This window comes from Podarcis liolepis (assembly GCF_965112155.1).
Source record: "Podarcis liolepis genome assembly, chromosome: 16".
NCBI classification, from domain to species: domain Eukaryota; kingdom Metazoa; phylum Chordata; class Lepidosauria; order Squamata; family Lacertidae; genus Podarcis; species Podarcis liolepis.
This window is the reverse complement of record NC_139567.1, coordinates 16,431,768-16,443,135: the sequence shown is the minus strand read 5'-3', so window position 1 is coordinate 16,443,135 and position 11,368 is coordinate 16,431,768. Positions and strand designations below refer to the sequence as shown.

The 11,368-nt window shown below is 45.8% G+C and overlaps 1 protein-coding gene and 1 long non-coding RNA gene across 5 annotated transcripts; one reads left to right on the top strand and one right to left on the bottom strand.

The window, feature by feature from the left end:
* Positions 1-1,178: 1,178 nt before the first annotated feature.
* PAFAH1B2 (platelet activating factor acetylhydrolase 1b catalytic subunit 2) lies at positions 1,179-9,481 on the top strand. Of its 4 annotated transcripts, XM_083481211.1 has the most exons (7): positions 1,441-1,583; positions 2,094-2,191; positions 2,418-2,505; positions 3,315-3,404; positions 4,074-4,190; positions 4,689-4,811; positions 6,554-9,481. In XM_083481211.1, the coding sequence occupies exons 3-7, from the start codon at positions 2,425-2,427 to the stop codon at positions 6,830-6,832; spliced, it is 690 nt and encodes a 229-aa protein (XP_083337337.1). In that variant the 5' UTR covers positions 1,441-1,583; positions 2,094-2,191; positions 2,418-2,424; the 3' UTR covers positions 6,833-9,481. The 4 variants fall into 4 exon arrangements, with proteins under 4 accessions (XP_083337336.1, XP_083337338.1, XP_083337335.1 ...); XM_083481210.1 differs by lacking the exons at positions 1,441-1,583; positions 2,094-2,191 and adding an exon at positions 1,179-1,317; XM_083481212.1 differs by lacking the exons at positions 1,441-1,583; positions 2,094-2,191 and adding an exon at positions 1,320-1,338.
* Positions 9,231-11,310, bottom strand: LOC310696124. Its single transcript, XR_014520446.1, has 2 exons — positions 10,926-11,310; positions 9,231-10,275 (listed from the first exon to the last, which is right to left on the bottom strand). It is a non-coding gene; the product is annotated as an uncharacterized lncRNA (long non-coding RNA).
* Between the last annotated feature and the right edge of the window lie 58 nt (positions 11,311-11,368).

Below are 11,368 nucleotides of genomic sequence, written 5' to 3'. Positions count from 1 at the left end.
GTAGAGGAAAGCATTCCTGAAAACTTAATGGGAATCATTCCATTGTCTACTTTCCCACTGCTCCCAGAATCTTTCCGTAGATGATGTGGCTGAAGTAATTATTAAGACACATCATAATGCTATTTTGCTTTGAGTTATACCCGTTCTCATTAGGTTCTATTGCCGCATTATTTTAGATGTTTATGCATGCATTTGATAAGTTATATCTCCTCACGCTAGAGAAAGGGAAGGACCAAAGTGTGCAGAAGCCTCCAGGTTCAGTCCTTGGCATCTCCAGATATGGCTTCGAAGAATCTGTCTTTGTTCCTGGATAACTGAACAAGCTTGGAAGAAAAGAGAAACTGAGAGGAAACTGAAAGTGACAAGAGTCACCCATCCTTACTTGCAAATTTATTATGGAACAAGTGTTTTTTGAGTAGTCTCCTTCATCAGATGCATGAAGTGCTATCTTGAAAATTTATACATCCATGGGTGATGGTTAGCATGGAGTTGTGACAGGTGGTGTAGACTAGCCACACAAAATATGACTCGCCAGGCAGCATCCAAATCTTTGTGGCTGGGTTTCTCTACATGTTTTTTGTCCTTGACTGCAGGGTGTGGTTTCCTATATGTCTCTTCCTCACCCTCCCTTTCCTAGAACTGGAAACTATATTTTGCTATGGCGGAGGACCATGAGCTACAGACAGTTTTAGGGAAAAGGTGGAGGGTGGAGAGACAATGACACTCATTACCATTTTCAGGACCATACTGTGGCCCATACTGGAACAACAATCACACTAAGAGTTGGACATATCAGAACAGTCGTATAACTTCATGTCAAATGGAAATGTCTCAGTGGGAATTTTTGTTCAGATCCAGAAGGGAAGCAGCTTATAGACAAATTGCAATTTATTATTTTCCACCATATATTTTTTTTTAAACTACATTTTAAAGAACTTAGTCCTACTAAGAGTAGAAGACCAAGTGACATTCATAGGCTAAGTTAGTCATGCCCATTATTTTTAACTGGCCTTCTCTGAGTAAGAACATAATTGGACAGAACCCATTGGTTTTACCTGCTGCGAAAAAAATCTTAAACTCACACTACAGGACAGCAAACCTATGGCATCATTCAGAACGCCACTCGTTTCATCGTGACGTCATGGGCCTGAGCAGTGACGTCACCGCCACGCGCCCACTGGTTCCTCCCGCAAGCCTAGAGTTCCTCCTCCTCGCAATATGGCGCCGGGTGAGACTCCGCAAAAAAAGAAAAGAAAAGAAAAGGCGCTGAAGTAGCGTAGGTCGCATGAACCCTCCGGCGCGCCGTATTAGGCCGAGGTGCGCCCTCTAGAGGAACAGGTTGGGAATAGCAGAACGGGAGTTCTAAATGGGCGGGATTTCCTCCCCGGGGGCGAAACTGATTCGCTAACGAAAAGGGCGCAGGGCGGAAGCAGAACTTTGCACAGGCGCAGTCCAGGGGTGGTCGGAGACGGAGCTGGGGGGAGGGGCGCGCCCGCCAGAGCATCGGGGAGAAGGAGGAGGGTCGTGAGGCGAAGACACTCGGGCGCCATGGAGGAGCGGGGCGAGCCGCAGTCGCCGCCGGCGTGAGTAGGGGCGGTCGGGCCGGTCTTTCCCCTCGGCCGCAGGGCGGGCTTCCGTTAGCCGCCCCTCCCCCAGCACGCCCGCCGCCCGCACGGAAGGCCCGGTGCGGGGAGGAGAGGAGGGAGCCGCGCTCGGCGGAGCCCTCATCCGAGGATGCACTCGGGCTGGAGGGGGGCAAGCAAGGGCGGGCAGGAGGGTGGGGCCCAGGACCCCGTCCCAGCCCCCCCTCCCCGCTGCACCGGGGTTCCCATGGCAACGAGGCTTCGCGGGAGGCCTTCGTTCTGCGCCCCTGCTGGCGCCTGGCCGAAAGGCACCAAGGGTCGCCTGAGGCTGATGGCCAGGGGGGCTCCCTCGTGGCTAAGCCGGGAACCCTTCACCTGGTTTCCACCTTTCTCATTTGTTTTGGCTTGCCGGGGCAGAGGTGGGGGCTCGGGGTCGAAATCTTAAAATATTAGGCGTTGGGAGGCGGGTGCGAGTATCTGTGTCCTTCCTCATCTGTTGTTCCATCCCAGCACCTGTTCCTTCCTCTGACTGACTGCCCTGCAAATTCTTCTGCTCCGTTATGTTGTTGACCCATGTGTTTCTTCGCAGTACGGTCGGAGATATAAAAGTACGGCTTCACATGTTTATTTGTTTACATATACAGGCAAGGTGCTTTGCAGTTTTTCCCATGTGGTAAATGCAAACATAATTTCTAACATGTTTGGTGCCTTGTGACATCTGAAATGTCCCCCAAGTGGAATAATTGTGCTAATATATGTGTTTTTGTATAACTCGTTCATACGACAGAACTCACTGTTACAGAATATGGCATACTGAAACTGTTGTCTTCTCAGGGATAGGATGAGCCAGGGTGACTCAAACCCAGCAGCAATTCCACATGCAGCTGAAGATGTTCAGGGAGATGACAGGTGGATGTCACAGGTAAAAAAACCATGGTATGCTGTAGCAGGATTGAGTGGGTTTTTCTGTCTGTCTGTCTATCCTGTAGGGATAGCGATCACTGCTGCCACTATAGCTCTTTTGCGAAAGGCACAGTCTCTGTGGCAGTCTCTGTGAAGACTGTCTGGCTGACTTGCCTATAGGGTATACTAGTAGACCTATTCTTAACACAATCCCAAATTGCAAAGTGCTGGAGGCTTTACTTCAGTTTACACGTCAAATTACTGAGAGTTGAAGACAGTGCACTGCTTTGCATGACTGTTCTCTTTTGCAATATGCCTTAAGCAAGCTCCATATGCTCAAGACTGGGTAGACTTCCCACAGTTCAACGTATTATACAATTATTCTGCTTTTCATACATAGATTGTATCACAAAGTGGCTTGCATTAGTTAAAAGGAGATGGCTCCTGCTCTCAGCCTTACAAACAAAAAAGACAAGACAAAGAATAGAGGAGGATCAGTTTGGCAATGCAAGAATGAAGTGACAAGTTGTAAATGGGCATTAGTATCCAGTTTTGGCCAGACTGATCTCCCCTTGTTAGGACACTTGCTTGGAGAAAAATTGGTTACAACTACCTGTTAGTTCTCATTCCTTTTGCTAGTGGCAGAGGCCATGTGTATGTGTGTTCACTACTGTCCTCACCATAGTAGTGGGCATCTGCAATAAGGAAATAACAGCAGCAAAATGGCAGAGTTGAGAGGCAGTCAGGATTGTAAGTCAAAAGATAATTGACTCTGGGTGCAAAAAAGCTGCTTGGTTGTCATAATGCTCTTGCTTTATTTTTATACAGCATAACCGTTTTGTGTTGGACTGCAAGGACAAGGAACCTGATGTGCTGTTTGTGGGGGATTCCATGGTTCAGCTGCTACAGCAATATGAGGTACTGAGTGGTGAGGCTGCGGGGCTTGTTATATGAACATACTCGCTTTCCATCAATTACATAATGTAAAAACGGCTACCTACCTGAATCTAGAATAATGTTGACAGTCCACCAACAATGGACAGAGCCTTCTTTTGAAAACCATGCATAGGGCTCAGCCCATGGAAGGGAAAGGGAGCCTTTGACCCTGTGCTTGACATCACATATATCTTTGGCCCAACTTCCTAGGCATCCATCTGTTGAGCATGATATCTGTGAAGGGGTAGCATGGTGGATTTTTCCATTGGGAGGGCATTGACCTAGAAGACCTTTGAGGTTCCTTCCATCCTTATGACCCCAGGAGACCTTTGTGTGTACAGCTATATGCAAAGGTTTCTCTTCTGAAGATGTCCACATAGATGTATGGGTGGGCCTGCGACTGTGCACAACATTAGGCAGGGCCAAGAGGCACAGTCTCGCACTTCAGCCATGTGCTTGATGCTACACATAGACAGCAACATCAGAAAAGAGCTTTGAAGGTTCTTCAATCCAGGTTCTGTGTAGATACTACCCTTTTTAAAAAACAACAACCCAACAACAGATACCTTTCCGGTGGGTTAGACTGTATGGTCAAATATTCTTCTTTTGTTCAAGGGTGATCTAAAAGATTGAATTGGTTTCTGGTTGTAGATATGGCGAGAACTCTTTTCACCTTTACACGCACTGAATTTTGGGATTGGAGGGGACACAACGGGGCAAGTTTTGTGGAGACTGAAGAATGGTGAACTGGAGAATATTAAACCCAAGGTAAGCTGGGGATAATGACTGTGTGTATGTGAAGGCTCCCTTTTCAAATGAACAGTTTGCTGGCTGCTGGTCCCACCAAAACAGTTCTGCGCTGATAAGCACATAATGATTCTATGCCAATGTGTTTGTTGTATATATTTGTAATTTATAACTAACAAGGAAGCAGAGGCCTAGGCAGTGAGTGATATTGTCAAAAATACCAAAGTCTGAGGGAGGCATCACCAATAACCTGCTGAGGGATTTAACAGCAGGCTGCTTTGGCAACTATTTTCAGGCCAGAAGATTCAGGAGCAGTTGGAACACCTGAGAATTTCTAGGGGGGTATCCTGTAACTATTGTCTGTTAATTCTATTTTAAATATACAGTATTTTATGTCTGCAGAACTTTGGTCTATAGGTGTGATATGAATATGGCAAATAAATATTAAATGCATAATACAATATTCTTTCATTTGAGGTTGTGTGGGTTCTTTTTCTTCTCCCTTCTCTTCATCCACAGGTCATTGTTGTTTGGGTTGGAACAAATAACCATGAAAACACAGCAGAGGAAGTAGCTGGTGGAATAGAGGCCATTGTAAGGCTCATCAATACGCGGCAGCCTCAGGCCAAGATAATCGTGCTGGTATGCATTGCTGTGGTCAAGGAACAAGTAGCAACTTTGGGAATGTGTGCACTTTCTGCAAGCTCCTCTTTGACCAGGAGGAATGGTAGTAGCAGTATGAGAAGAGAAGGGCAGTGCCACTCCTTCTTGCAGGGATGCTTCTGGGAATGGTAGGTCTCTGAAGCCTTCTCTTGGCCAAGGCAGAGGAAGGAAGGAGCACTAGGTGTAATGCCTTGAGCCATTATTTATTTAGGGAAAGGTTTCTTGTTGTTCTTCAGAGTGGAAGTTGCTGTCATAACAGATCAGCTAAATCCCTTATAATATCTGAGGATGATTCCCTGCAGAATTTAAAAGGAAGTAGGTCTTTTGTGGAACGCTTTCCCTTGAGTGGGAAGACTTTTCCAATTTTGATGTGAGGCTTAAGATTGTCAGTGTTCTCCCAAACAGAGTGGTGAGTTTTACTGTGTCAGTTTCTCTGATCCTTTTAACATCAATTTTCATTATTTTTACTGTAAAGCTTATTGTGGTTTTTATCTGTTTTATTTTACAAATTGAATAGCCATTTGAATACAGTACAGTCACACAGGGGCTGTGTTCAGGGTTGGCACATATAGACATACACACTTATACTCAAACCACCCCCAGGCAAACATCCTTACCCTTTCTGGAGCTGTGCGCTGAGTAGGCCTTGACCCCTCAAGCAAGGGAAAATGGTCAGAAGCTCTTTCCTTGCCAGGAAAACCCTGTGCAAAAAGAACCTTTAAGCTCTCCACATTCCATTCATTTAATTTGTGTGATTTCAACCGGCCGGCCTTCAGCCACATAAAGTTGAAATCACACGTGTTAAAACACACATAAGCTGCAATTGAACTGTTAATTCATTATTTTAGAAAATGGAGTATTAGTTAATCATGTTCCTTTTCTGTTCACTTTAAATTATGATAAGGACGCTGAGAACTTTGTATCAGTTGCACAGTTGGGGGGTATTGGTTTGCTTTTGCCTTTGTTTTTATTAGAAGAAGAAGAAGAGTTTGGATTTGATATCCCGCCTTTCACTCCCTTTAAGGAGTCTCAAAGCGGCTCACATTCTCCTTTCCCTTCCTCCCCCACAACAAACACTCTGTGAGGTGAGTGGGGCTGAGAGACTTCAGAGAAGTGTGACTAGCCCAAGGTCACCCAGTAGCTGCATGTGGAGGAGCGGAGACGCGAACCCGGTTCCCTAGATTACGAGACTACCGCTCTTAACCACTACACCACACTGGCTCTCAATTATCTGTTTTGTGCTCTCATTTTGTATTTTTATGTTGTGAACTGCCCTGTGATCTTTGGATGAAGGGCAGCATACAAAATTGATAAATAATAAGGCATTAGAATAGTCCATGTATAAATCATTTTTTTTAAATGGGAGAGGAAGGTACAAACCCTAGGTTTTACTTAGAACTGCCCTGTGACTAGACCTATTGAAATTAATGGCCATTCATTTCAGTGGGTCTACTCTGAGTACAACTCAGTTGCATGCAGGTGGAGAATAAAAGTTGTCACATGCTTCTTAATGATGAGGTAGGGACAAGGTTCCTAGTGGTGAGAAGGAGAGAGATGGTTTATGCAGCATCATTTGCCAGGGCCCAGAGAGATGATAATGTGGATGCCTAAACCATAGGTAGAGTCAGTGCACAGGGAGATGCCTGGGTGAGATTTCAGGAACATGCTTCTTACAATACTGAGCGCCTTCTCACATGCTTCTGTCCTGTTCCATGCTCAAGGGCCTGCTCCCTCGTGGTGAGAAGCCAAACCTGCTGCGGCAGAAGAACAACAAGGTGAACCAGCTCCTGAAGACCTCACTGCCCAAACTCTCCAATGTCCAGCTGCTGGACGTGGATGCCGGCTTTGTCCACTCAGATGGCACCATCTCCTGCCACGACATGTTTGATTTTCTGCACTTATCGGGTGCCGGCTATGCCAAGATCTGCAAACCCCTCCATGAACTGATCATGCAGCTGCTGGAGGAGACCCCTGAAGAGAAGCAGGCGACTTTGGCCTGATCCCAGCCGTGTCCGTGGCACCCCAGCTCCATCAGCGCAGTTCTTTTTATCCTGGCACTACAGAATCCTCCTTACTCAAAGTGCTTTCCATTGTTGAATGTTACTGGGTGTTGTGTTTAGCATTGGAAAGGAAAGGGGACTGGGGGGGCGGCTGGGATGGCAGCACATGGGTCAGCTCAGTCAGTCAGAGCCACCTGCAGAGGGTGGTTTAAATTGACCGAAGAAGGATGATACTTTAAAGTCATTTCTTGTTTACAGTGTGAACGTTCCTGTCACCTGTTCGTTGCTCATGTTCTGCTGTCACTCTGCCAGTTTCCTCGCCTTAGTGTCCTGCCAGGCTTATTATTCCAATAGCCCCTAAATGTCTGAGCTCATTAGCTGCACTCACATTCCACTTCCTGAACTGAAAGTAGCCTGCTTCTTTAAAAGTTGGAATTGTTTGGAGAGTTTTTATACTTAACTGGGGTTGGGTTTTTTTTGTTTTAAGTGATCTTAGCTGCTTTTCTGGCTTTGGCAACAACAGAAAGCAGGATAAAGCTACATCAGGCAACTTCAGACGTGTGAAAAATTAATTGTCAAGTGAGTGAACTCATTTAACTCAGCCTGTTTTCATTTCTTGCTTGATGGATGTCATTCTGTTGCTGGGGAAGAGGGGACTGCCCAATTTCTGCATCCTGGTAGAACCATTTGTTCTCTCTTCTCTCTCCCCTTCCCCCTTTTGTGTGCTTTGATTCAACATTCCCATCTCTTAAAAGGCCCAGTGGCCTTGGAGCCTGGTCAGTGGCCGGACGTACCCACCAATATAAACTGACATTTCTTCCCGCTGTTCCATATTGTGCTTCAGAATGCTTTGCAGAGCTGCTTGTGTTCATTTTTAAAAGAAAGAGCAAAAAGGAAGTGACTGTTACTTCTCCTACCCTCTTAACGTCATAATCCTTGCTCATTTCCCTTCTCTCAAGGCCTGGAGCAGGCTGAAGCTTTACAAGGCCTAAGGTTGTGTTACTTGGTCGGGTCTGTCTTGTACAAGCATTTTATTCAAGCAGATGAGGCCTCTGACAGTGAGGGACATAATTGAGCTATAGCCGTTACCTCTCTTGAGTAGGAAAGGGTCCAGTGTGGAAAGCATGTTTCCGGGGATTCCTGTATAGAGATTACCAGGGATATAAAGCCTTAATTCATGTCTACACGGATGGGAGAGATTTTCCCACGAAGGGAAAACCTCTTTCAGATTTCTGGTTTTAGGAATCTGAAAAAAAGCAAGTTTTTTTTATAAAAAAACAAATATGCTTCCATCTATGGTCTGCTTTTACCTGAGCTAGTTGAGAAACATCAGCTATTTAAACTTAGCCAGTTGTGCATAGTTCTAACATGTTCTTCTGCCTTCCCCCAAAGTCTTGTGCATGAGACTTTAGTGGCTCTTTTTGTCGTGGAAATGCTTTTTCATATCAGAAGGTTCTTGGGAGCAAGTTCACTTTCTGAACACGCTCACTTGATGTCTTCCAAGTAGGCCTTTATCCTAGCATTTATCCTCTCCCCCCCCCCACCCTATTACCTTGCTCCTGTAGACTTCCTCCAGCACAGGTGGGGAAATGCAAAAAGCACAGAGCTCCTACTCCACAAAAGAATGGTGGGGGAACAGTGTGTGTTGGAATCCTGAACTGGGGATGGCCGTGGTTGAGCTGGCCATACACTGCTGGGGATTTGCTGCTAACCCTTTTGTGGAAAAGGTAGCACTGGCCTAACTCTGGCCTAACTCTTCCTGAAATACCTCTCTGGTGTTCCTTCCATGCTAGTGAAACAGCTGCTTGTGGTCCAAATGCTCCTTTTGGAAGATGTTCCTCCCCTTCACAGACCCTGGCCCTGAACTAGCTGCTTCTCTGGGGTCTGTCTCAGTTGCTTTTTGCCATTTCCCCTGTCTGCAGCCCTGGATCCGACCTAAAGGCAGGTCAGTATCTTCCTGTCTGTCCTGTCACAAAGAGAAGCTTCTCATGAACAAGGCTGGAGAATGTTGTAGGTCCCGCCCCACCCCTTATTTGAACCCTGTTGCATCTGCAAGTGCTGACATGTATCCTGCTTCTCTGTATCCCCAAACAAGATCCTAATATTGGGATGTGCTTGGCTGCCCAGTGCTCCTGGTAACCCAGGAATACGTCTTGTGCATCATATACTGCCCCGCCTTGAGCTTTTACATGGCTTTTCCCTCTAATCTCATTGCTGTTTACAGTTGTATGCTGCCGCCCAGAATCTCGTCTGTGCAGTGGTATATGAACATTGCTAGTTTTATATTTATTGCAGCAAAGAAAAAGTGTGAAAGAAGGTTAAGGAATGTTGTCTTTCTCTCGTCGTGTGTGCGCGTGTGTGTGTGGCTGTAACAAAGGGGCCCTGTGCCCATAGGAGAGAATTGTGGTTCTGGCAGCATCCTGGCTCAAGAGTGTGGAAACTCCTTGGAGCCTGACCTTTTGCTGCTGGGAGTTTGGGAGGGTGCTTTCTCCCCTCTTTTTTTTTTTTTTTTTTTACTGGTAGCCAACTGAACTTTCCACCCCCACCAACAAAAAAAGTGATGATAATTGCTTTGGCAAAATGGCATTGATGACTGGTAGAGCTCACTGTTTAGTGCATATTTCAATATAAATGTATATGTTTCACCAATTAGTTCTTGTGAGTGTCTCTCATTTCAGGTAGGGTGGGCGGGTGTGCTGCCTGGAGCCTCCCAGACTCTTGAGGTCTAGCCCCAAACTGCATTAAGAACCGTGTGTGCATCAGAAATGTACTAGTTCTCTGGTTGTTGTTGTTTTTTTAAAGCCTATGGGGGAAGGGGACATGTATATCAACAAGGTTATACTGGAGCTGCGGGAGCTGTAATTAAAACTCTCAGATTATGGTGGGGTATATATTTTTATTAACACCACAAATGTGGGTGTTTGGGGGGAGTAATTTTCAAATTCAAAAAAATCATTCTAAAATCTTGTTCAATTTTGTGTTTGTTCAGATTTGGTCTTCATTTCTTGTTTGTAAGCTCTTCCTACAAGCAAGGATGTTCCTGAAATTCCCCTTCTTTGTGGGCAGCCAAGAGGCTATAAAAATGTGCCTCCTAACAAGGGATTGTTGGTGTTTTACAGGAGCATGGCCAATGTCCTCCTCCTGGTTACAGCATGGCAAGTTGCTGCCTACCAGCCATCTGTATGGAGGTGGGGAATGGCTAAGCTCTGTATCCGGGCAACAAATTGTATAAACACCCTTTTTTTTCAGATGAGTGCAGTTGATGAGCTCTAGACTAGGATTCTGTTAGAAATGCCCTTCCACCCACCATTTGGGCTTGCATAGTAGGCAGAAATGTCATCTGTAGCCCGCCCCATTATAGAAACAGCTGCCTTGGTGCTGGATAAATAATAGGTGGAAACCTTGTTTCTTGGTAAGGAAGTACTGTACTGGTACACCTAGGGCTGAAAGTAGAGTGTTGCATCAAAACATTTCAGCAGGGTTTGGAAACCCTTTTTGAAAGACATAAAAATTGCAGGTAGCTATGTTAAGCCGGGGGGCGGATGGGATATGAACTCTTTAAGACCTTTCTGCAGGCCAACTCCAACTGTTGGATTTAGGTGCACTCTTTTTTCTTTTTTTGGTAAGCATTTCTGAGAACCATAGCTAAAGAGGGCCAACAAATAAATGTCAGAAGAGACTAAACAAGTATTCCAGTTCCTCCTAACGTTCAGGGTGAACGTTAAGCCGCCAACAACACTGGTGGCAGTGAGAACTGAGCATGCTGCTGGCAATACCATCAAAGGCTCTCGCTGCTGCAACAAGCAACTGCAAACTTCTCCTTTAGTAAACATTTGTATGTTGCAATTCTGCACTGAATAGTAAGCAGGTTCCAGTTCGTCCTGTCCTAAATTACTGTCTCCAGGGATGAGCTCTTTTTAGATTTTATTTCTTAGATTTCCATCCTTCCTCTCAAAGGAGGAGCCCCAGGCAGCAAACATCCAAAGGTTAATACAATTTTAAAAGACGTTTAAAATGCTTCAAAATCTACTAGAAACAAGTAAAAAAAAGCACCACACATTTATAACTTTTTAAAGCAATAGCATATCCTCACACCTGCTAAGGGCAAGGTTACCCTGACCGGTATCCTTCAGCCGCCAAGGGCCTGCGTAAGCAGAAATGTGTGTACATTTCTCCTGAAAGTCAGCAGTGCTGGAGGCAGAAACACCTTCCCATATACAGGCAGGTAGGCGCACCTGCCGCCTCCTCTCTTTGCCAGGCGCCTTCCGGAGAGCTAGCGCGTCCTCTAGTGCATCTCTCTTGCTGTGCATTGCTTTTCCGCTGAAAACTTTTCAGCATCTCCCAAGAACCTACGCCTGGATCGTCCGCGCACGGGAGATGCAGGGGCTGCTTATCACAAAAAAGGCACATTTCTACGCGCCCCGTGTACCATTTCCTCTGCCGCGAGAGGTGTGTGTGTGTGTGTGTGTGTGCCCCACCCCAAAAAAAGTCCTATTTACGAAAGAGGCCTCCGGCTCTAGTCTGTTCGTCTGCAGC